At 46.3% G+C, this 26,323-nt stretch overlaps 1 protein-coding gene across 4 annotated transcripts in view; it reads left to right on the top strand.

Annotated features, from left to right (window-relative positions):
- Positions 1-26,323, top strand: part of TMEM184B (transmembrane protein 184B) — a 376,027-nt gene that overhangs the window by 238,587 nt on the left and 111,117 nt on the right. For all 4 annotated transcript variants that reach the window (XM_086963308.1, XM_086963312.1, XM_086963295.1 and 1 more), the window contains exon 6: positions 23,495-23,586. In XM_086963308.1, coding sequence (XP_086819434.1) covers positions 23,495-23,586 — 92 coding nt within the window. The remainder of the gene's footprint in view (positions 1-23,494; positions 23,587-26,323) is intronic.

The raw sequence follows: 26,323 nt of genomic DNA, 5'->3' as shown, positions 1-26,323 counted from the left end.
TCCCCGCTGTCCCCATAAAATTCTGACGATCACAGAATACCAATTCATGAGACCGGAGTCGTATGATCAGCGTGACATGTAGAAGTTGTACAGACGTATGAATTAGAATCCCGCTACACACACATACATTGTGTTAAATGGTGAACAATGTGTGTTTTTGCTTCAGTCGTAAGTATCGCCAATAGGTCTCGCCTTTGGGGCCGTATAAGTGTTTAGCCATGCAGCACATTTTCCTGGCTTAAACTTGTGTAAATGCAAGAACTATTGTATTAATACTAATGAGTGATACCATAACGCAACAGTATCTCCCCAAAAACTACTGTTTTCTCTTGCCACTGCTCCCTCTCTGCTGTTGACATACCTCCTGTCGCACGTCAGTCACATCTTGTATTTAGCACAGTCATCGGAAAGCTGCAACGCTACACACATAAGGTCCCAAAGGTGAGACCTATTGGCTATGCCAATGCTTGTTTAGCTTCTTGCTTTATTGGATACTGCCTCTGTGCAGTTGGAGTCGTTTTTAGGTTTAAAGCATTTTATTGAGTCATTCACAAATGAAAAGAAAGAAAACAGTTGCCACAAAAAAGCAGTGCATAAGATACAATCCTATAGTAGCACACCAGTGCGTAAGAACTCTGCAAAACGTAACGTTCGTCCAGATGTGATGATTGGTGCGTATGCTGCAACAAAATACTTCAAAATGAGCAACCCCCCCCAAACCCCCCCACTCCTTCCCAACCCCACAAAACCCCCCCACCTCCCCCGTCCAGTGCCACGGCCCTTCACCCACCCCAATCCCCCAAGACCGCGCCCCCTTCCCCAGGTGCTCATAGTCCTAGACACGCTGGTCATCTGAATCCGCTAGTGTAGTCAATCTCAACAAGCAGAGATATCTGGGGCATGTAAGTTCTGTAAATTCCCTTACAAGCAATGAGTGAAATGGTTGCCACAGATCATTAAACTGCTCCACCTCTCCCGCCACCATAAGCGACAATTTTTCCATGCCCAGGACATGCCATAATCTATGCAACCAACCTGTTGTGGAGGGGAGTGTGGTGGTGCGCCAGTGAATAAGTATATTTTGCACGGCAGAGCCCAGTGCTATCGCAATTTGTCTCCCTCTACGAGACCTCAGAGGATACATTAGCCTGTTGGGTAAGCCCAACAGTACGTATGCTGGGAAGCGGGGCAATTCAATATTGAAGTTTGAGTCAGTCTCATCCAAGACCTCCTTCCAGTAGGGGGTCAGTAATGGGCAGTCCCAGAGAACATGAGTGAGGGTGCCTATCTGCCCGCAGGCTCGCCAGCAAGTGTTGTCGATGTTGCGATTCAACTCATGCAATCTCTGTGGTGTGTAGTACCAGTATGTGGATACTTTAGTGAATGTTTCTGTAAGCCCAGTGTGGTATGCGGAGTGGCGAGCACGATAAGCGATGTGGTCCCAATCCGTGTGACTGAAGGATCTCCCCAGCTCGCGTTCCCTACCAGGGTTATAGAGATCAAAGGAGGAAGGCTGCAAGAATTTATACAGATCTGAGATAAGTTTTGCATCTGAGGTGCGTGTTACAAGCCATTTCTCATAGGGGAGGAGCGTCCGATCTGCCGACTCACGCACCTGTGGCTGCAGCGCCCAATGGCACACCTGCATGTAGCGCAACCGTCCCGTTTGATATTCCTTCCTAAGGTACGGAAACGGAATAACGCCGTCCTGACTATATACGTGAAATAGCGCTCTGCATCCTGCAGCTCGCCAGCGCACCAAGGCCCCTGGTTCCATCCCCGGATGGAAGTCCGGGTTGTCAATCAGTGGTGTGAATGGTGAGGGGAAGGTGGTGAGTGTGTGCATCGCGTTTGTGGCGTCCCACACTCCCATCGGAACCCGCGTGATGAAAGACTCGTATAGGTTGGGTGGGCGATGCGCTCTACGTAAAAAGGGCACCTCTTGCAGGGTCCGGCCCGCCACCGCCTGGTCTTGAAAAAGCCAGTGTTTGTCGGACTCCCACTTGCTCCACTCCACTAGGTACCGTAATTGAGCTGCCTGAAAATATTTGCGTAAGTCCGGTACCCCCAGTCCTCCCGCCTCAGGTGCCAGTGTAGTCAGGGCCCTTTTAAGCCGGGGCTTGCGACCCTGCCATATAAAACGTGCAATGTCCGCCTGAATCTGCTGGAGCCATCCTTTCGGGGCTGCAGCGGCAGGGCTCGGAACAGGTATAGCGCCTGCGGCAGGATGGTCATCTTCACCGCTGCAATTCTGCCCAGCCAAGACAAGGTGCCTTTGCTCCAGCCACCCAGTTCTTCCTTTATTTTCGTACCTAGGGCGGTGTAATTAGCGGTCACCATAGCGGGTAATGTGGGTGTCAGGAGTATGCCCAAATAGGGCACCAGATCTCTAGACCAGTGCATGGGCAGAAGAAGACCTTCCGTCCCTTCCAGAGACGGTTCGGTGAACAGGGAAGAGGGCAAGGGCGTGAAGCTGGCCAGCAGCAACATCAGCAGCAACAGTACCAGCGACGGCCATTCCAGAAGCGCCAGAGGGGCAGAGGCGGCCAGCAGTCCTCCTCGACGCCTAAAGGCCCGGCCGGGTCTAGGCCCTGAGGTGTTACTTCCTCCTCGTCCGTTACCCGCTCCAGTCGGGGGGGAAGCATACAACATTACTTGGCAGAGTGGAGAAAAACTACTCAGGACAAGTGGGTGCTGAATATTGTTTGCAATGGATAGAGTCTTCGTTTCGTCAGCCCGCCTCCAGCGATTCCACCGGTTTGCTCGCATTTCCAGCTGCTCGAGCTCCAAGCGGAGGCCGATACCCTGTTAAGAAAAGGGGCAATAAAAGACGTTCCTTTGTATCAAAGGGGAAAGGGTCTTTACTCCCGGTTCTTTCTGGTGCGCAAGAAAGACAAGAACAAGGTCAGGCCCATTCTGGATTTGCGACAAGCAAACAAATGGATTTGCAGGGAAAAGTTTTGCATGCTGTCTCTGCACCAGATTTATCCTCAGCTGCAAAGAGGAGACTGGCTTTGCGCAATAGATCTGCAAGATGCATACTTCCATGTGCCCATTGCACGGAAACCGGTACAAAAGAGGGGTGGTGATGGACGGAGCATCTGAACGAATCAAACACTCACACCCAATCAACAGATTTAAGTTGAATCCATCACCGTTCTTTAGCCCACTCTGCCACCCCAGTTCAGACTTGGCCATATGCAAATCAGTCTGATCCTGTGCCTCAAGGGAACAGTCCAGCCCGAACTGCCAAACCATGCCTTCCCTGGACCGGAAACAAGCTTCCTAGGACCAGTTTCTGGCATTCCAGCGATCTTCAGCCAATCTTGCTTGAATCCATGCCTTCCCTGGAGCGGATTCAAGCTTCATAGGACCGGTTTCCTTTCATTACAGCCGTCTTCAGCCAGGCTGAAAACGGCTGGAATGCCAGAAACCGGTTCTAGGAAGCTTGTTTCTGGTCCAGGGAAGGCATGGCTTGGCAGTTCGGGCTGGACTGTTCCCAGGAGGCTCAGGGTCAGACTGATTTGCATATGTCCATGTCTGAACTGGGGTGACAGATTGGGCTAAAGAACGGTGATGGATTAAACCCAGATCTGTTGACTGGGTGTGAGTGCTTGATTGGTTCAGATGCTCCGACCATCACCACCCACTTTTGTACCGCTTTGTTCGCCATAAGTTGGCAGGGTATGCTCAGACGTGAGTCCCTTGCTCACTTTGCCACTGGATTCAAGCAAGATTGGCTGAAGACCGCTGGAATGCCAGAAACTGGTCCTAGGAAGCTTGTTTCCGGTCCAGGGAAGGCATGGCTTGGCAGTTCGGGCTGGACTGTTCCCTTGAGGCACAGGATCAGACTGATTTGCATATGGCCATGTCTGAACTGGAGTGGAAGAGTGGGCTAAAGAACGGTGATGGATTAAACCCAGATCTGTTGACTGGGTGTGAGTGTTCAATTGGTTCAGATGCTCCGTCCATCACCACCCCCTTTTGTACCGCATTGCACGGAAAAATGGGAAGTTCCTGCGATTTCTGGTCGGCACCAATCACTATCAGTACACCATACTACCGTTTGGACTGAAGTCTGCGCCCAAGACCTTTTCAAAGTGCATGGCAGTGGTGGCGGCTCACCTGAAAAAGAACAAGGTGTTTGTCTACCGTACCTGGACGACTGATTGATCAAAGCCTCCTCCTTCCAGGAAGCGCAATTGCACTTCAACAGGACGGCCGTTCTGTTGAGCTAGCTGGGGTTGCAAATAACCATGTCCAAGTCTGTTCCGACTCCTGTCCAGTGCCTACAGTACTTGGGAGCCTCCATTGATACTCTTTCAGCAAGCGTGTCTCCTTCGGAGGAGCGACGCTTATCGATCATTCGGAAAGCTCAGGGCAGTTCCATCTACGACAGTGACTTCTCTACTGGGGTCGATGGCCTCTTGCATCTTCCTCACGCCACACACACGCCTCCACATGAGGCCGCTGCAGGAATTTCTGGAGGATCAGTGGGACCAGAAGCGGGGGAGCTGGGACGACAGGATCCAGTTGTCCCTTCACGCTCAACAGTCCCTGAGATGGTGGTGCTCAGCAGAGAATCTCCTCAAAGGGGTTCCATTCCACAATGACATTCCCATTCAGACTATCGTCACGGATGCTTCTCTCCACGGCTGGGAACGCATTCCGACCATCTACAGATCCAGGGAACATGGTCCCCAGCGGAATCCACGTATCACATCAATTTCCTGGAACTCAGAGCTGTTCACTTGGCACTGAAGGCCTTTCATCCGTCCTTCCAGACCAACTCCTTGCTTGTGCAGGCGGACAATACAACCACAATGTATTACCTCAATTAGCAGGGGGGCTCGAGATCGCGCACACTGTCACAAGAAGCGCAGGCGATCTGGCACTGGCTGCTAGCCAGAGGACTGACGATAACGGCTACTCATTTGCCATGTGTGCAGAATGCTCAGGCGGACGTACTCAGCAGGATGATCCAAGAAAACCACGAGTGGGTCATAAACGACGAGGTCCTCGAAGACATCTTCGCCAGGTGGGGCACTCCAGACGTAGATCTGTTCGCCACCGCCGAAAACAGAAAATGCTGAGACTTCGCCTCCAGGTATTACCAACCGGGGACTCTGGGGAATGTGTTATGGATCAGCTGGTCGAACAGCTTTCTGTACGCTTTTCCACCCATTCCCTGATTCCGGCAGTGCTCATCAAGCTGTCTCAGTCCAGAGCACGGATGATACTCATCGCTCCGGAATGGCCCAGACAGTTGTGGTTCACGGACCTGCTTCACCGGTCTCTCTTGCCTCACCTGCGACTGCCGTGTCGGCTGGACCTTCTCACGAAGGTCGGGGGCAGATGGTGCACCCCAACCTCATCATTGAGTTTGGCGGCATGGCTCCTGAGATAGTGCAATATGGCCACCTGAATCTTCCTGAGGATTGCATGGACATATTGAAGGAGGCTAAGCGCCCTTCCACCAGGACTTCTTATGCTTACAAGTGGAAGAGGTTTTGCATCTGGTGCACGTCTAAGAACTATGATCCGACGACCTGCAAGGAAGATGTCATTCTTCCATACCTTTTGCATTTGGCTCAGTCTTGCCTTAATTTCCATTCCATTAAGGTTCACCTCGCAGCCTTAACTGCGTACAGGAAATGCCCTTCGCAGACATCCTTCTTCCAGATTCCTGTGATAAAGGACTTTTTGGAAGGTTTAATGAAAGTGTTTTCTCCTGTTTGTCTTCCTTCGCCTTCATGGGAGCTGAATGTGGTGCTGTCCAGGTTGATGAAGGAACCTTTTGAACCTATTCATAAGGCTTCGTTGCAGCACCTATCGTGGAAGGCGGCGTTCCTCGTGGCCATTACCTCGGCCCGCAGGTTGATTGAAATTCAGGCATTGTGTTGCTAGGAACCTTATACTGTTTTTCATTCTGATAAGGTTGTGATGCGTACTCACCCTAAGTTTCTTCCTAAGGTGATCTCTGATTTTCATGTTAATCAGACTATAACGTTACCTACGTTTTTCCAGAATCCTTCCACTCCAGCGGAAAGGTCTCTTCATTCCCTGGATGTCAGGAGGGTGTTCAAATTCTATATGGATAAGACCAAGGATATTCGTAGGTCAGACTAATTGTTTATCAACTATGGGTCGGTTAGGACTGGTCTTGCTACCTCTAAATAGTCCATCTAGATGGATTGTGTCCTGTATCCAGTTATGCTATCAAAAGGCTAATAAGACCTTAGGGTGTAAGCCTAAGGCTCATTCCACCAGGGGCAAAGTGGGTACAACGGCTTTGCTACGCAATGTTCCCATTGCAGATATCTGCAGGGCTGCCACGTGGAAGTCGGTCCATACCTTTACTAAACACGACTGTCTGGACTCTGATGGCAGAGCAGATGCTCAGGTTGGGCAGGCTTCGTTAAGAAATCTGTTTGCACAGTAGTGGTGTTGTCTTTTTCTCCACCGCCGGATTAGTTTGTTGGGATGCGCTTGCCATTCTATTCACTAGACCATGACTATACACAGAGATCCCCTACTACAGAAGGAGTAGTTTCTTACCTGTAACTCCAGTTTTGTAGTAGGGATATCTCTGTTATAGTCATAAGTGCCCGCCCTCCTCCCCGGTGGGGAAATTGGTACTGTAATGTATGCTACAGGCCTTGCTTTATACACCTTCAAAAAGAACTGAAAGGTAAAAGGACTTTGGCTGTGCATCCTGGGATACCGAGAGTCTCTGGAGAGTTCCTTAAAGGCACGGTATCCCTTTTCCAGACACATAATGGCAGTCTATGGGGGCTTGTCTGTCCATCCCTTCCTCTCTATCATTCCAAGGATTTTGTGAAGGGCAATTTTCTCTATGGGTGATTGTGTTAAATGTGATATTGGTGGAGTATCCTTTGCTTTTCTAGTTGAAGTACTGGACAGTGTAGCCTTGTAGGTATAGGCTGCATTATTTGTCATTAATTTTCTCTTAAGTGTCTATGCAGGATTGCACTGAAGACAGTTTAAGAGATTATTTTTGATTGCTCCGGGGTCCTCGCACATGGGCGGGACTATTCACTAGATTATGACTATAACAGAGATACCCCTACTACAGAACTGGAGTTACAGGTAATAAACTACTCCTTCCTCCTCATCTACAAGAGGATACTCTCCAATGCTATCAGATTCTCCACTGGCCCGTATTTCCCCTGTGGATGATAATACAGCCTGCCAAGAGGTTCTAGTACGTGGAGCAGCCAAACGAAATATACAGATGTCGGTACCAACACCTTCCACATCTGTAATATTTGAAACTCTGCACCAATGAACAGCTTAAAGACCTCTATTTGCACTGGTCCCAGGCCTTCTAGAACATGCCATGGAGCTATTTTTGACACCGTCCACTCTTAAGCCTTCTCTGTTGAAACTGCAGAAGAAATACCGGCCTCCGGGTCAAGTCCCTTTATTCCTCCGCTCTGATCCCCCTCCAGATTCGGTAGTGATATTGGCGATTTAGAAACACCACTATATTTCTCCGTCATCATCGACTCCTCAGGATAAAGAGGCAGGAAACTGGACTCTGCAGCCCGCAAAGTGTGCAGCACTGCTCCAACATCCATGAAAGCAGCCAGCGCAACAGCTCTTTTGGTCAGCTATGATAGAGCCCTCTGGGACACCATCCAGCGCTTCACTGAGCATCTCCCAAGAGATAAGAGGAGACTTTCTGGAGATCGTACATGAGAGGGTGATGGTGTCTTATCAAGTGATTAGCGCTGCAGCTGATTCATCCCTATTAGCTGCTCATGGTTATTGTCACAGAGTAACCTTAAGGAGACCTGTTTGACTCCGGTTGGCATTTCTGAAGCCCTAGAGTCAGCAACACATACAAAATCTTCCATTCTCATGCTCCATGTGCTTTAGAAGCCACGCTGACGACGAAATGACAAAGATGAAAAGTGAAATGAGCACTACGAAAAACGGTGGCTATAGAGAGAACAAGTGCACAAAGAAAATCATCCAGACCCATCGCTTTTATTCTCAGAAGGTTCAAACCCCTCAGTGGTACACATTCAGATTTTAGCAGCAACAGATCTTTTCAGCAACAACGAGAACAGACAAGAGGACGCTCTACCCATCAGCCTGACCAGGGTAGTAAACGGGCAACAGCGTCCAACCCACGAGTCCTTTCTTCCCCTGTTTCCGTTACCCACTCATTACTTATTATCTGGCAGAATGGCAAAACATCATTAAAGACACCTGGATTCTAAATATTGTGCAAAATGGATATTGTCTCAGGCTCCCCAGTCCGCCACCATCCATCCCTCCCAAACTGTTCAATTTCCATCTCACATTGCTACGGTCTGAGATCAACATTCTGTTACATAAAAAAGCAGTGGAATCTGTTGTCCACAGTCACTGGGGGAACTGGCATCTATTCCAAGGTACTTCCTGGTGAAAAAAGAGGGCATAAACAAATTCATACCCATTCTCGATCTCAAAATCGCAAATAATTGATTTGGCGAGAAAAGTTCTCGATGCTGGCATTACATCAAATCTATCCCCAATTGCATCAGGGAGATTGGCTTTGCTCAATCAACCTTAAGGATTTTTCACATTCCAATCGCCGTTGCTAGTACACACTACCATTTGACCTAAAGTCAGCACCCAGAACATGTTCAAAGTGCAAGCAAATGGTGGCAGCCCATCTAAGAAAGCACCAAATCTTCATCTACCCATACCTAGACGATTGACTCATAAAGGCGTCAACTTCCCAAGAAACTCAACTTCATTTCAAATGGACCTCCGATCTCCTTCAACGGTTGGGCCTTCATATCAACCACAACAAGTCCACACCAAGTCCGGTTCAGACTTTGAATTCCTTGAGAGCCTCCATCGACACCAAGCAGGCAAAAGTGTGTCTTTGTAGGAGAGACACATCAATCCATCAGAAATGTCACTCTCTCTTGAAGACATCTAAGCCAACAGTGAGGGCAGTATCATCTCTTCTCAGCTCAATGTCCTCCTGCATCTCCCTCACTCAAAATGCTCGCCTCCACATGCAGCCTCTCCAAGAATATTTTGAGGATCAGTGGGAATCACTAATGGGCATCAGGCACGACAGGATCAGGCTGTCCCTTCATGCAAAACAGTCCCTGAAATTGTCGTGCTCTCCAAACAATCTCCTGCAAGGCATGCCTTTTCACCAACAGTCTCTAGCAAGACAGATCCACCCAATAATCCCACAAGGACTAGGTATGATCAATAACACAGTAACAAATTGTCCCCGTAGGAGTCATTTACATAATCTTCTTCAATACTTATTTGTCACCGCAGTGATCCAAAATTAATAAAACAGCAAGGAGAATACAGTATAATACTGTTATTTTTATTTTGTTTTATCAATTTGCATGGCAACAAAAATACTACACAATATACACACTTTGTTTTCCTTGAAGTATTGGACACCTTATATTCTTTGCATGGAGAATTACACTACCGTGTAAAAAGAATCAAATTTCAGCACATTCTATTCATTGTGACATGCTACAAACAATGATACAAATGAAGTGGTGACATGCGTCGACGTTTCGGTCCCTCGTTGGTTAAGGCAAATCCATAGGACCATCATCAGGACCAGTTGCACATAAATATCAACAACCTCCAGCCGGAGGTGATGAAGACCAAAACAGACCATACTGTCCAATCAATACGTAGTTGCTTTCTATCAAAGCCATAATTAGGCGTCTCAAATTGGGTTATTTAGCTAACTCCACAGCGACTTAATCACTGATAGGGAGGAGTGTGGCGTTCGTGATCCACAGAGAGGGATGGATGGATGGATGGAGTGGGACGGATGGAGTGCGGGGATGGATGGATGGATGGAGTGCGGGGATGGATGGATGGAGTGCGGGGATGGATGGATGGATGGAGTGCGGGGATGGATGGATGGAGTGCGGGGATGGGATGGATGGAGTGCGGGGATGGGATGGATGGAGTGCGGGGATGGATGGATGGAGTACGGGGATGGATGGATGGAGTACGGGGATGGATGGATGGAGTGCGGAGATGGATGGATGGAGTGCGGGGACGGATGGATGGATGGAGTGGGGGGATGGATGGATGGAGTGGGGGGATGGATGGATGGAGTGGGGGGGTGGATGGATGGAGTGGGGGGATGGATGGATGGATGGATGGATGGATGGATGGATGGAGTGGGGGGTGGGTGGGTGGATGGATGGATGGATGGATGGATGGATGGATGGAGTGGGGGGTGGGTGGATGGATCGATGGAGTGGGGGGTGGATGGATGGATGGATGGATGGAGTGGGGGATGGATGGATGGATGGATGGATGGATGGATGGATGGAGTGGGGGGTGGATGGATGGATGGATGGAGTGGGGGGGTGGATGGATGGATGGATGGAGTGGGGGGTGGATGGATGGATGGATGGATGGATGGATGGATGGATGGATGGATGGATGGAGGGGGGGGGTGGATGGATGGATGGATGGATGGAGTGGGGGGGGGTGGATGGATGGATGGATGGATGGAGTGGGGGGTGGATGGATGGATGGATGGATGGAGTGGGGGGTGGATGGATGGATGGATGGATGGATGGATGGAGTGGGGGGTGGATGGATGGATGGATGGAGTGGGGGGTGGATGGATGGATGGATGGCGTGGGGGGTGGATGGATGGATGGATGGATGGAGTGGGGGGTGGATGGATGGATGGAGTGGGGGGTGGATGGATGGAGTGGGGGGTGGATGGATGGAGTGGGAGGTGGATGGATGGAGTGGGAGGTGGATGGATGGAGTGGGAGGTGGATGGATGGAGTGGGGGGGTGGATGGATGGAGTGGGGGGGTGGATGGATGGAGTAGGAGGGGTGGATGGATGGAGTGGGAGGGGTGGATGGATGGAGTGGGAGGGGTGGATGGATGGAGTGGGGGGATGGGGGATGGATGGATGGAGTGGGGGGATTGTGGGATGGATGGATGAATGGAGTGGGGGGTGGATGGATGGAGTGGGGGGGGTGGATGAATGGAGTGGGGGGGTGGATGGATGGAGTGGGGGGGTGGATGGATGGAGTGGGGGGATGGGGGATGGGGGATGGATGGATGGAGTGGGGGCATGGGGGGATGGATGGGTGGATGGGGGGATGGATAGATGGATGGATGGATGGATGGATGGATGGATGGATGGATGGATAGATGGATGGATGGATGGAGTGGGATTGATGGATGGAGTGGGATTGATTGATGGATGGAGTGGGGGGGATTGATTGATGGATGGAGTGGGGGGGATGGATGGATGGAGTGGGGGGGATGGATGGATGGAGTGGGGGGGATGGATGGATGGATGGAGTGGGGGGGATGGATGGATGGATGGAGTGGGGGGGATGGATGGATGGAGTGAGTGGGTGGGATGGATGGATGGATGGGTGGATGGATGGATGGATGGATGAGTGGGTGGGATGGATGGGTGGATGGATCGATGGATGGATTGAGTGGGTGGGATGGATGGAGTGGGGGGATGGATGGATGGATGGAGTGGGGGATGGATGGATGGATGGAGTGGGGGGATGGATGGCTGGAGTGGGATAAATGGATGGATGGAGCGGGGGGGGTAGATGGATGGATGGATGGATGGATGGATGGATGGATGGAGTGGGGGGGGGTGGATGGATGGAGTTGGGGAGCCGAAGGCAAGAAAAAATCAGGGAAGCAGAAGGCAAGAAAACGAGGGCAATCAGGGGAGCAGAAGGCAAGAAAATAGTCTCCATATAAATTATGCATTACAGGAAAAAGTAATGAGGGGTGCCAGCCACACATACTATTTGTGGTCAACCAATGAGTGCATGGGCATTCTATCAGCGGGGGTGCACCACAAAATCTAGCTTTGATAACATTCGTTAAATTTAAAAATTCCCCACGTATGAAGAAGTAGCCAACAGAAATATTATCTTGTCAGCCAAACTTCTTTGGTGGCCGAGCGAATTATGGCCATTACTGGGCATTCGAGACTTTGAAAGGTAAAGCACTGTTTCGGTTTGGCACTACACAGGATCAAAGTCAATTTTTTTTTATTAGGAAAGAGGTCTGATTTTTTGAGTTCTATTAAAGGGATGTTTAAAGGCCTGCAATCCCAAATTTGCTAGCAAAGAAACCAGGGAAAAATATCACAATTGCGATGCTCTTACTGCTTAATTTTATTGTTAAAATGTAGCGCATTTTACAGACGTTACTGGGAGAGGAACTGTGTGACTACAAACATTTTTTAAAGAAGAACTCCGTTATTAGTAAAATCACGTTAAGACACTAAAATAAAGCTTCTGAAATTCTCTAGAACTAGCATGGCCCTGCTCCCATAACAAGCTTGAAATCATAACAAAGATCACAGGAAAAAACACACAATTCCCAATTCACAAAGTTTAAGGTAACAGATCGTTTACACAAAGGCTGATCATTGGCCTCATATTTAAGTATATGTTTGAATAATGTGCTTTAATTTAAATAACTACACAAATGTTAACCTTCTGCAATCCGAAAATGCATGAGAGAGAGGCTATTGTGACAGCTGCAACCCGTGGGCAGTGCAGGGCCGTGGGCAGTGAATAATTAGGGGAGGAGAAATGCCTGAGGCCGAGCGCACGCTGGGGGAAGCTTCAGATGCCTGTGATGTGGACGCGCTTTCCGCTTGAATGATCCACAGGGGGCAGAAAGGCACAAACCAGTTAGGCAAACCTATTTTTAAGAACTGAGAGTTACCCACATTACAAAGCAAAGTAAAAGGTGATATAACAAAGGAATAAGAAGCTTATTGGTCTGCTTGTGCTACACATCATTTCTCGTTAACTTCGTATGCAATGCTTATTGGTGTTTTTCTTGTGCTTCACGTGGGAATGCATGTCGACTTGCAGTAACAAGCCTCTTTGACATGCACATAGTGTTGTAAAAGCGTGTGAAGTGCTTAGGTGAGGCTGTGTGTGTGCTATGGAGCTGTTTGAACCCAGGCTGCTACACACGACTGGGAGGCCCTTTGTTGTGCAGTGTAAATATCTGCCGTTACACACGGTTTCTCGTTCGCTATGTTTGACGCTACTAGAAGCCTAGCCTTACACCCACCATTGTTTTAAAGTAACATCTAAGAGTGAATAAACCACAATTACTTCTTTTAGCAGTTCTGCCACACACAAAGGTGGGGGCCGAAACCCTTTGATTCTACTGGGTGTTGCGCACTTGGCTTTGATTATTTGCAATGGAGGCTGCCTGCTTATTAAGAATTCGCCAGGTGATTTTAAAAATGGAAGCAACTGCAGTATGGCAAAGAGACTCAAAGTTAAAAAAAAAAGCACGTGGTAGACCTAAGAAGCCTCTTCATTATTTGGCTTGTTTTAGGTATATGTGAAAGCCAGCTGGCGTTAGCGAACTAAGTACACGCCATAAATCTTTCAAAGCTAACTAGCCAAAATTAAGAAAGAAACTGAAACGTAAAGACTCATACAAAGGTAACATAAACATTTCATTGTGAAAGCGCGCATCCTATTCTGATTGTGGCATGCTGTCCACGGTGGCCGGAGCCCTTTCATTCCACTGACACATATGTAGGCCAACGTTTCACCCTTTATCCCTTTATATCGACCCTATGTGTCTGAAGCCCCCTTCTTATGCAGTCCAAATATGTGCTGTTACATTCTCCCTTGTCTATCGTGAACTCCTTATGTAATGGTACTGAAGAACATATGGCGTCAGTTAGGCAGACTTTTTTTTTAATAAAAACTGATAGTTGCCACATTACAAAGCAAGGTAATCGTTAATGAAGAAGCTTATTAGTCTGCTTGTGCAACACATCATTTCTCGTTAACTCTGTATGCAATGCTTATTGCATGGTGACTTGCAGTAACAAAGCCTCTTTAAAATGCACATAGTGTTTTAAAAGCTTGTGAAGTGCTCAGGTGAGGCGGCTGCCACATACGACAGGGGGGGCTAAAGCACTTTTATTCAAACTAGTGTTGCGCGCATCTCCTGATACTTTGCAATGGAGCTGGTCTTTTATAGACTTGTAAAGTGCTCGGGTGAGGCTGGGTGTGTGCCCAGGAGCTGTCTGAGCCTAGGCTGACACACACGAAGGGAGCGAGCTGAAGCCGTTTTATTCCAATAGGTGTTGCACGCTTGGCCGTGCTACTTTGCAATGGAGCCATGTATGAAAGAACTGTAATATGCTCGAGTGACACTATGTGCACACTCAGGAGCTGTCTAACTTGGGCTTTTACACACAAATGTGGTAGCCAAAGCCCTTTGATTCTACTGGGTGTCTCGCGCCTGACTGTGATCCTGCTTATTGGTGGTTTGCTTGTGCTTCACGTGGGAATCATTGCCGACTTGCAGTATCATTATTAACTACAACAGAGGTTGATTATTAAATCTGCGACACACGTGTAGAGCAACTTTTTTCCTTTTATGCTTGGATAAAGACAACATGTAACTGAAGCCCTTTTGTTATGCACTCTAAATATCTGGTGTTACACTTTGTTTCTCGTTCACTATGTTTCACGCTAATAGAAGCTCAGCCTTACCCCCACCATGGTTTTAAAGTAACACCTCATAGTGAATGAGCCCTAATTAAGGCAACAACCCGAGTGAGGCGCTACTTGCAAACGTGTATATTTTTATCGTATGGACATAGCAAGCATGTGAGAGTAGATGAGCAAAAGAGGAGAATCACTTCTTTTAGCTGTTTTGCCACACAGGAAGGTGGGTGCTGAAGCCCTTTGATTCCACTGAGTGGTTACCTGGTCCTGATCCTTTGCAGTGGAGCCTGCCTGCTTATTGAATTTGCCTGGTAACTTTAACAAGCTCTTGGCATTGCTGTGGGGAGGGGGGGAAGAGAAATGCACGGCCTGGCGGCCGTGAAAGTGAAGTGAATAATTAGGGGAGGAGAAATGCCTGCCTGAGGCCAAGCGCACGCTGGGGGAAGCTTCAGATGCCAGTGGGAGGGAGGCTGATTGCTTTGATGTAGACGCACAGATGGTGCCTGTGGGGGAAAACCGCGTGCTTGTTCACGTGAACTGTTGAAAATCTGCCGTTGGTTTGACAATTATTTTGCCTACTAAAATTCTCCCCTATCCATTCCTTTGGAATGGGACAGGCGAGCCCTAAAAATTCGGTTGTGAGGGAGATTTACACTACTTGCACTGCTTGCTAAGGCATCATAGAAATTATACATGTATACTTCCTGGCCCTTTTTTGAGCTCATTAGGAATAAATGGGCTATTGTAGCCTATGTCAGAAGGCTGTATTATCTGCTTTTTATTTTAAGTGTCTCTTGAGGCGCTCCCAAAAAAACTGGATCCTTTTGGGTTATACAGCAACAGGCTTCAAAGAAAGCTTGACATGCAGTGATTATATTGTTAGGAAGATTAAGCATAAATATAGAGAAAACCAAGACTATGATTTTTTGGGGAAAAATAAAAGTCTCCAACTTTTACTGGTTTCGATGTTTGTAGGGTAGTAGTAAATTCCTATTAATATAACTGGTTATATTTTCCATATAACTTGAAATTGGGGGTGACTCTATGAAGGTTGTAAAGACGAGTATTACTGCAAGCAGGGTTGCTTGTGAAGTTTATTCATAGTTTGGGGGGTTGTCACTGAACCTGCTTTTAAATGCATATACGAGTAAAGTTCTCACTTTGCCCTTTATGGGTCAGAACCTTATTCCTGAATTCCTGTAATATTTGGGAGTCCGTCAACAGTGCTTTACTAAAACATGTACTTAACCTGCCTAAAGGAACTATGGTCCACAGTATTTGTTATGAATTAAATCTTAAGTCAAGATAGAACTTGGGGCGTACCCGTCTCTTAAGGTTTTTATATAAATAAGTCTTGCTCGAAAAATAATTTTAAAAAATCACAAATTTGTTTAGAATAAATCCAAGCCTGTCAAAGAAAGTCGGCTACCTCTTCAAATTAGTAATCTTAGAGCTGGCAGAGTCTACTTGGGAGTATAGGACATTGGGATACATATCCAAATAAATATTTCTCCTGGAGAGTTTCCACTTTGCAATTATCCTTTATATTGGATAAAAATTACCTATCTGAGAAACCATCAATCATGTTTACTCTCAAAACATTAAGCTGTGCAGACACTTTTCTTTGTTACTAAAATATCCAACCTCAAGCTGTGCTTAAAAATTCTTAAGGTCAGTCTTGCATATAATCCAATATTTTCAAGAGTTTTATGAGAGTTCTGGAAAGAGATGATTTGTTTTTTAAATGCCTAATGTGTTATGTATGTTGTGTTTTCATTGATTGACCTTTTTTTTATTTAACTTCTTGCAAAAAATATTTAAAAGCCAGTTTTTAAATCATTTCCACATATGGTCAAGACATGAGGCAATTGTTTTTCTAACAAATTTGTACTTTTTCGATGGTGCAGTAGGCCTGGCACAGTTTTTAAGAGCAATTAAATGTAAATGTATTGCTTGATTGCAGTTCTAGGTCTTTTAAAAACTGTTTCTAAAGTTGGATTTTATCATACATTGTAATATACATTCTCTTTTATACATTGTATTGTCTGGTTATGCTATACGGACAAATATTTCTACTACATATCCTATGAATAGCTATGAGAATCCTCTAGGAATGCTAGCCTGTCCCTGCCCTAGCAGCCTCTTAGGGGACATATACGCTGCATGTACATGACTATGCTACAGTCCTATTAGGCTTTCATAATTTACCTGAATTAAGCATTACTGATCCTGTACTCATCCTTAACAGTCTGCCAGTATCCCTGTAAATCGGGCAGTGGCTGGGAAAAGATGGGCATGTATATTGTTAATCAGTGCTAAAGACCACACTTCAGTCTAGTTCAGTGAGCACTGTCCCAGTTCTATATATGATGTGCTCAAATCCTGTTTCTGCACGGTAAACCTGGCCAGCTTTCTCCAGTTTGTGGCTAGTGGTAGGTTCTTTCTTTCATTCCACCTTTGTCTGCTGGCAGTTTGTGTGGTGATAGCTAAAATACAACCCCCGTTTGTGCCCCGTACCCTTCTTTTGCCTGGTGGGTGTGCTAGAACTTGATTGTAGGCCACTTTCCAGTCAGCATGTTGAATGCCACTCTCTCCTTCTCTTGTTGGCTGAGGTACTGTGGGACATCTGCAGTTCTGCAGTTGTGTGGTTACTGGTAGCTCCGCACAGTCTGATGGATACAGCGGAAACCGCAGACTCCTCACTTTGTTAATATACCCTGGACTTCAGAGTGGGTCCGGAAACTTTTCTGCAGTACCTCTGCGTGTCAGTAAGTGGTGTTGTACTGCTCCGCACCTACATCATGCACCCTGATGTCATTGTCATTTTCATTTTTCCAGTGCCACCACACACGGATCCGGAGCTACCCTCTTGTCCCTGACGAGGCAATTTTCTCTAAAAAAAAAATAAAGATCTACCAGTGAACAAGAGCAGTGTCACCCCCTAATAGTACAGGGTTCAAACTCTATAGGAACTATCGCAAACAGATGTCTATAACAGACCCCCTTACCAGGTATGCCTTTGGTGCTTGGAGGTCGGAACACAACTTCAAGGCCTATAGCGATTGTACCTAGATGAACCCACAGGCCTCACATGACCTTGAGGTCAAGTTTTATGCTGCCAAACATCGAAAGACTCCACTCTGACAGTGGGAGTCCCAGTTCCGAAGTCGTGACTGCAGCAGATCTTCGTTGAAGTTATTGAGTAAGTCACAAAGGAAGTCCAAGCAGGACTCTGCCCCTTCCCACTGCTCTTGAACTCCAGAGAAGGAGTGAGGGCATCAACGTGCCTCTTGATCTAGCTCCTGAACTTGATCTCCAGGGCTGATTCGGACTCTTGTCCTTAGGCAACTTGAATTTTCGGGTCCATTGAAAATGTCGCAGCACATTGAGGAAATTTGTGAAGCCATGTTCCATCTTTTTGACATCCTTCGGGCTACTTCTGGTGCACCCAAGGGCATCAAGGAACCACAAGAACCTCCGCCACTGCTCCGGCTAGAAACATTGAACCCACTGCGAGTTCCGAGTTGGCTCCGTTGTCACCTACAATTGTGGCGCATCAACTTGTGCTAGACCCTCAAGCATCAAGTGACAGTGCAGGAGGAAGAGGTGTAACCAATCGTGCTCTGACTCAAAGCTGACCTTCTCTTGACCTCTGAGAGGCTGTGCCTGTGGAAGCGCTCAAGTTCTTCACAACCTTTTTGGCACAGATTCATATTGCCCAATATTAAGCAATCACATCGTTGAAGAGTGTTTTCCAAATTGTCTATCAGGTCTTTTCCCTCCTATTCCTTTCAGCTTTGCCACACCTTTCACCGTTGGAATTGCAGTAGGCTTATTTACATATCCTAGTTCTGCAAGCCCAAAAGCTGTTCCAGAGGTTTATAGTGGGTCATATGCATTTTCTGTTCGCTGTGCTCCCTTTTGGCCTAACCAGTGCCCCTCGGGTGTTGACAAAAGTGATGCCGGTGGTCGCAGCACTCCTTTGTAGTTTGGGTTGACTGTCCTCCTGTACCTCGACGACTGGTTGCTGAAAGTGGACTTACCCCAGGCAATCAAAAACCATCTCAAGACAATAGCAAATCTTCTAATATCACTAAGGGTTACTATCAACATACCAAAGTAACATCTGACTCCTTTGCAGACTCTCCCATTCATCTGAGCTAATCTGCATGCAGTGCAGTGTCGTGCCTTCTCCCCAGAGCAGCGTGTCCAGGACATTCAGGCTATGATCCTGAGGTTTCAGACTCTGCCCTGCTTCTCATTGAAGATGGCTCTGAGGCCACTGGGGTTACTAGCCTTCAGCATCCTGCTATTGAAGAATGCCAAATGGCACACATGGGCTTTGCAGTGGGATCTGCTATCCCAGTGGGCACAGCACCAGGGGATCTCCTTTTCAAATTTTGGAGGAGACTGCAAAAGACCTGCAGTGGTTGATGTTGGGGATTGAGTCCACTGCAGACCCGTCTCCTTATCCGACTCAAAGCTGACAGTGATGATAGATGCATACCATCTTGGTCAATAGGCCATGAAGGAGAAGTGAAGAACAATGCCATCTGGTCTCTGTCAGAAACCCAACTCTATACCAACTTGCTGAAATTGCCAGCCATTTACTTGGCATTGCAAGGCTTCCTACCCACCAACTGAGGGAAGCTGGTACGAGTGCTCACAGGTAACACCTCTGCCATGTGGCACTGTAACAAACTGGAGGGGTGGGGTTATGTGTCAGGAGGCTTTTCGCCTCGAAGTGCCTGGAAATCCAAGGTATTTTCCTAGTGGCGCAACACTTGGTAAGATTTTTAAACACCAGAGCAGAAGACCTCTGCCAACAACTCCTAGCGCATCACAAATGGCAGTTACGCTTGGAGATTGCATAGGCTCCGTGAATGGGGAGACCCCTGCCTTGATCTCTTCACCACTGATGAGAATGCAGTGTCTGCAATTTTGCATGTTTATGTTCACAAGGCGACTCTCCCTCTCTGACGTGTTCTACCTGGAGTGGATCTCAGAACTCTTGTATATCTTCTTGACAATGCCTATTTTGCCCAGAATACTGAAGATCAGGAAAATCCGTACCCAAGTCATCCTGGAGGCACCGATTGTGGTACCAGGAACTCTGAGGCACAAATATCTGTTCTCCCATCACGCTGTTGCTTCAGGAGGATTTTCTGCTACAGGGCAGGGTCCTGCACCTGGGCCTCTGCGATCTTCATCTTCATTCTTGGATATTGATTGACAACAGTTGATTGCATTCGATCTAATCCTTAAGTTGTTGATGTCATACTAGTAGCAAGGAAGCATTTCATGAAATCAATGTACACTCAAGACGGTTTTCCTTATTGCCATAACGTCAGTATGGCATGTGAGTGAGCTACAAGCTTCCTCTCTTGACCCGCTGTACACCACTTTCTATCCGGACATGCTGGTTGTTGGAGCCGGGGTCACCAGTCCACTTAGGATAGCCTGGCGCAAAGTAGTTTGGCCTATCTCTAAGGTAATTGTGCTATGCTTGCATCACACTCGTCACAGTTCAGCGCCCATCCACTAAAAATGACACCACACCTTCTTAGGACAAAATATAGAATGCTTTATATTTTATTAGAATTCGGTTCAGGTTGCATTTATATCAACATCTCTTCATTGTTCAGGTAGTGTACTTTTCTCTATGAATTTACATCATGACACAATTTTCACAGTGCTGATGAATCTCTCTTAATTTTTGGTATACATATAGCACAATAGCTTTAAATAACACTCCTTTCCAATATTGGCTTGGTTACTGATATCGGCTAGTGACAAGAAGGGTTACAATCCATTAGCATGACATCCTAGCCCATGAGTTATAGATGTTAACTGTTGTCTTACATCATGAAACGGCCTAAATGGTTTTAATTGAACATCATCACATTACACCTTACATGCAATTTCCCTTTTAGATTACCCTTCTCCTGTTTGCACAATAACACTAGTGAAGAATTACAGCTTTAACCTCTTAGTCGTGTTATACTTCCCATATGATGAGCAATAGTGCATTCAGTTGGTACATTAATTACGTTCAGCACAGTCTCCAATTCCTCCTCGATTCACTGGCTCAACATGCAAGGAAGAAACATCCCTGGAGAGGTTCCAGTGTTTTCCACTTCCCCACCCCCAGCCCTGCTTACTTCTCAAGAGGTGATCCCGCCGACGATAAGGGGTCTGTGGACCAAGTGTTAGCTCAGGGGAATTTTGGGTTAATACGGGCCCGCTATGGAAAAGGCCGGCTCAACCCTTCTGACAAGTTCCCCGTCAATCGTGCGTTTCACTTCTTCATGCGGCGGTTCCGTTGATGTCCGGGGACTGAGGGGCCAAGGCTTTTACTTGAGGGACTTTATAAAGTAAATTTGACCTGGTACAGGGAAGGCAGCTTTACACCGCAGGCACAGCTCACCGACGATCAAACACCTCAGCTCCTGCGCATCCCTCCCTTCACACGCCCCCCCTTGGGACGAACTCCTCCCCTCCTGATCTCGCCTGTTCTTCCGGGGCTCCGCTCTCTGACACCGGGTCAATCTTCACACAGACCCTCCCTTCGCACAAGTCAGACTTCCAGAGCCAAGCTCTCAGACGGCCCGCTCCCGCTGATTCCAAGCTTCTTCAAATTAGGAATCCAGCGTCCCGTGGACCCGTCACCCTCCGCGCCCTGTCTCCCTCACACTGCTCACTCTGGAAGGCCCTGCCGACTCAAATACCTCAACGCAGCACCTTCTCAACTCCCGAGCCCCCTCCGACCTGCCGCTTCAAGCAGTACAGGCACGGGGCACCTTCGGCAGTCCAGTTAAGCCACGGTAAGTGGGCAGTTGCTATTATGGGCAATCTCATCCGATTCTCTCACCCACAGCGTGACAATTACTCAGGCCAGCTTCCCAGTTCCACAGGTCAGGGAGCAAACCTCGCTAGGGCTTTTCAATTCCCAATTGCAGGCAGATCTAGCTGCCCTCGCCTGACAGTTCTGCTACAGTCCACGTCTGGTGGTCCCTTCAGTGGTTTGGCTTATTCCTCAGGTACCTTGATTCTGTCCTGAGTGGCAAGCTTCGCCGGGTCAGTTCCACAGTTAAGGGAGGGTATCAGTCTGTAAAGGAAGCAGCCCCAGGAGACTGTCAAACCCTCTACAGCCCGCCCTCTCCTCAAGCTACAGCCTGGACTCCAGCTCACTTCTTGGTCGAACAGTTCCACTCAACTCAACTCTCTTCTAAAATGGCCACACAACATTCCGCCTTATATAGCCTGGGCCTAAAGTGGACCAGAAAGTTCTGGAACTCCTCATTGACAACCCTATGGCCGTAGGCTGTGAGGTAATCTGGCAGTTATCAAGCCACCATTTTGTGGGAGAGAACCTTCCTCCATTTTAAGGGAGCACCTGCGCCTCATTACTTTAGGTAATAACAAGGCGCCCAGGGACGTAGGGTCAACACCAGGGGAAAAAAATGTAGTGGACACACAGGAAAATACAGAGGCAAAAAAGGGGACAATAAAAACATAGGAGGGACTACCCAAAGGGCTGACAGGTCTAACACTGGTGTTAAGGGTGCAAGGTTCCTTTCTATCAATTGTGATCATGTCGGGCAAACGATTACCCTCCCGGCATTCTTTGCTCTGCTTTTTTCTTCTAAGGAGAAACAGAAACTATTTCTGTGAAACTGAATTACTTACCTTTTCTCTAGGAAATGTCCCAGTGGGTTATCTAGGCATATCACAGTGAGTAGGAAAAGTAACTTAAAAAGAAGTCTGAAAAGTAATCTGTAAAGCAACTAAAAAGTAATTTAAACTGCTTTACAAACAAATGACTTATCTATACGCAATCCAATTGCATTCAAACTGTATTTAACAGCATTATTCCTGCAAAGTGTTACTATACTTACATGTACCAGGCCTGGCTTGGTTCTAGAAAGTAAAATACAAACAAAATAATATTTTTATACAAACAAAATTAGTCTGAGTTCAGTCTGAGTGTGTACAATAAATGCTCAATACTGCCCTCAGAGAAAGCCTTAATGCTTGCCCACACTACCGCAAATAGAGAGTAAGGTATTATCTACTTTTACCTCTGCCTACCTTTGGGGTTCCACTGGACTCTGTGCACACTATACTTTACTTTGGTATAGTATATAAAGAGACAGCTTTTTACAATTGGCTATTAAGCAGCCCCCAGATCGCTTGAGGGCTCACTCCACCTGAGCCAGGGCTGCTGCTACTGCCTTAGAACTCTGTGTGCCTGTTCTGGATTTTTGCCAGGCAGTTCCATGGACATCAGTTTATATGTTCAAAATGGACTATTGCCTAGATAACCAGATTGATTGAAAGTGGCACTTTGCTGCTCAGTCCTGCAGTGTTTTGTCGTCTCAGCCAGTTCACAGACTGCCACATGGGAGGTACTGTTTTGGTATCTATTCATAAGGTGAGAAATCTTATTTAGAAGTGTCCATCAGAAGAACAACGTACTTACCTAAGGTAAGTAACTTACCTTCGTTAACACTCTTTCTGGTAGGTACTCTATCTAACTGCAGATTCCTCACCGAATCTCCCACCTCCCTATTCTATGAGCTGAACCGTTTCCCTTTTAAAAAAGTCTCAACTCAGGCGATCTACATATGTTTATTCACTCTGCTGCTGTGCTCTTTGTCTGGGGAAGAGGACATGCTAGAAAGCAACTGTCAGCGTGCATAGGTGGCACTTGAATGCAGCTTTGCATGTCACATCCTCAGTGGAAAATGTCAGTGTGAAACCTAACATAGTCACCTATAGGTGTACTGAGGTACTGCTGAAGACTTTTTGCATCCAGCCTGACTCCTGTGGAATATTCGAAAAATTAGATGTCTGTGGTTAGATAGACTATCCACTAGAAAGAGTGTTACTGAAGGTAAGTAACTTGTTCATTACCCAGCTTCAAATTTATCATCCAACCTCTTGCCCTTGAGTGATATTTTGTACGTCTTTCCAACAGGCTACACTTCAGTTCTGCGTGGTGAAACCCCTCATGGCAACACTGACTGTTGTCCTTCAGGCTTTTGGCAAATACAGAGATGGAGATTTTAAGTAAGAGGGATGCTTTTGAATTTTCTTCCTGTTTGTTTGATTTTGGGTGTTCAGGGGTGGGAAACATGTTGGAATTTGTAGATGATATACTGGGAAGACATTTATCAACCTTAATGATTGAAATTATTGGTGTGGATACCCATATGCATTTTTGCTTGTCTGATAGCTGGATCTATTTTTCTCTCTTATTCCCTTTGTCTCTGTTTCACTAGGAAGTGTTTAATAGTCTGGCAATGCAGGCGTTGTTTTCAGGTTGTAAGACAACAGAAAAGATTTACTGTTCCAGCATGACCTACTTAAAACACTACAAACACAGCATGCATCAGCTATGTAGGAATATCCTAGTGGATAGTACATTTGACCGAATTAAATGTATAAAATCCTAAATACAGGAATACCAGGAAGCAGCTGGACAGAGCTGCCTTTCCTCTTTAACGACAATTTGTAAAACCAAGCAATATAATGGCTGAACCTTTTCCCTCGTGACTAAAAAAGAATTTGCTCAGTCCAAAATACAGAACAGTAAGGATGAAAATGAGTCTGAGGTGAGGGGTTCAGTCAGTTTTAGGTGTTGTTCCCATAGTTGTAAGACAGAATTCATATAGAAAATGCTTGTAGAAACTCTGTCTACTTTTTACTCTCCTGTTCTTTTAGAAGACTTTCATGAGAACTTCAGTCAACATGTTAGTTTAATTGTCTCTACAAAAGATCATCAACCTCCCTTGATTAAAGCAACAGCTGGGGATGTGCAATTGACAGAATGTTTTAAAGCATTTCCAGACATAATTGCACCTGTCTTAGTTACTCAAAGTGGTGTTGGCAAATTTTGTCTTCACCAAGAGAAATCAGGATTGTATGCTGTGCTCCTTTTATCGACCTATGTCACTTCTTGAATGCATACTGAGCTGCCAATGAATTGAATTAACAACTTACTTTATTTAGGACCTTTTATGCAACCATTAAAGGGCGTGTTCCTATGTACTAGTTCCATTTAGGAGTTAAAAAAGTTTTTCAACACCTTTCATGGATTACCAAATGAATACCGATTCGGTATCTACAAAGCATCCCTTCCAAATGTTGCATCAGTATCCCATATATCAATTATATATTAAACAAGGTTGTAATACAGCTGCAAAGCAGAAGGGGTCCCCATGGCACCCTTTCCACTATGTGAATATGAAAAAAGGTTTGTCGAAGACTAGGCAGTGGTCAAGGAAACCACTGCCAACTCTTAAACAAAAAAAGTAAACTTTACTTTTTAAACGCAGTCACATTTCTTTTAAGAAAAATGTATTGCATTTTTTTATGTTTGTTACTAAAAATCAGTCCTACGTGTTGTTTTGCTGACCCCAGCAGGCCACCATCCCTGTGAATTCCCAAATTCGTAGTGTTGCAATTTAAGACCTATCTCATTAAGATTCACGAGGTGGGTCGATCCAGATACACTACGGTTTGAATTTTTAAGAACTGACCTATTTGTATATTAATTATCAAAAGAAAATGCCTGTGCTGTTCTATAATTGATCACCTTATTTCTAACTAAACATTAGAAATTGAAACAAATGTTTAGTTCGATCAAACAGATTCGATCGAATCTGTTTGGTCGAACTAAACATTTGTTTCAATTTCTAATGTGATCAATTATAGAACAGCACGGGCATTTTCTTTTGATAATTACTAGCTTGTGGCAAGCTGTGCTGTTGGGAGCCCAAACCCAGTAGTGTCGTTGCTATTTGTATATTGATCGCTCAAATAAAACTTTACTGGTGATAATTTGCAACCAGTATTTTGTGGCCAGATGTTTGTACATATGGCTGTTAGGGCTATTTGGAAGGGACGTTCCCTTACAAATAGCGAGTCTCAAAACCATGTTCAAATGTTTTGCGATTGCGGTCGCAAAACACTTGCAATGCATTCGCAAATGGGAAGGGGTCCCCAGGGGACCTTTGCAAATACATGCAAAATTATTTTTTTGAGGGCAGGCAGTGGTCCCAGGGACCACTGCCTACCCTTTTAAAAAATTAACCGAAAATGTTTCATTTTTATCATTTGAGGAAAACGGGCTGCATTTAAAAAAAACTGCTTTAGTTGAAAGGAGTCCCAGACATGGGGGTCTGCTGAGCCCAGCAGGCCAACATCCCTGGGAGGGCTGGCATTCCCAATGGGCTCGCAAATTGCGAGAGGCTCATTAATATTAACGAGCCTGTTTAACACACTGTGTTAAACAGAGTGTTTAACACAGTTTGCGATTCCCGTTGGGAATCTCAAACTGTGTTAAACACACTGTTGTACATTTCATTTAGCAGCTCGCAATGTCTTGCAAATTGCGAGGTGCTAAATGAAATGGTCGTACATCTGGCCCATAGTGTCTACAGAGCACCTTAGATTTTACAACAGTTGCCATCATATTAGATATCAGTCGATCCCATAAAATGATGCTTGTTGCCTCATTTCTTGAGGCCAAGAAGGCTCTTCACTATGTTAGGTGCACCTTGCTGCAGAAGTTGTTTTAGATTTATAACTTTTCAAATGATGCAACTTAATCTATTAAACAGGTTATAATCAATTTAGTGCTGCATTCTGTGTTAAGCCGTTTCCGCCACCTTCCGCATAGGATTTGACTAGTTTACCCAACTGTTGTTTTTAGCTACTGAACCGTTGATTGCTTCACTTGCTGCTACCCCAATTAACATTCTTGTATATGTGTGTGAAATAGCAATACTCTTTATTCCCCCAG

The sequence above is a fragment of the Lissotriton vulgaris genome, chromosome 1_1, assembly GCF_964263255.1.
Source record: "Lissotriton vulgaris chromosome 1_1, aLisVul1.2, whole genome shotgun sequence".
Classification (NCBI taxonomy): domain Eukaryota; kingdom Metazoa; phylum Chordata; class Amphibia; order Caudata; family Salamandridae; genus Lissotriton; species Lissotriton vulgaris.
This window is presented reverse-complemented; position numbering and strand designations above follow the sequence as displayed.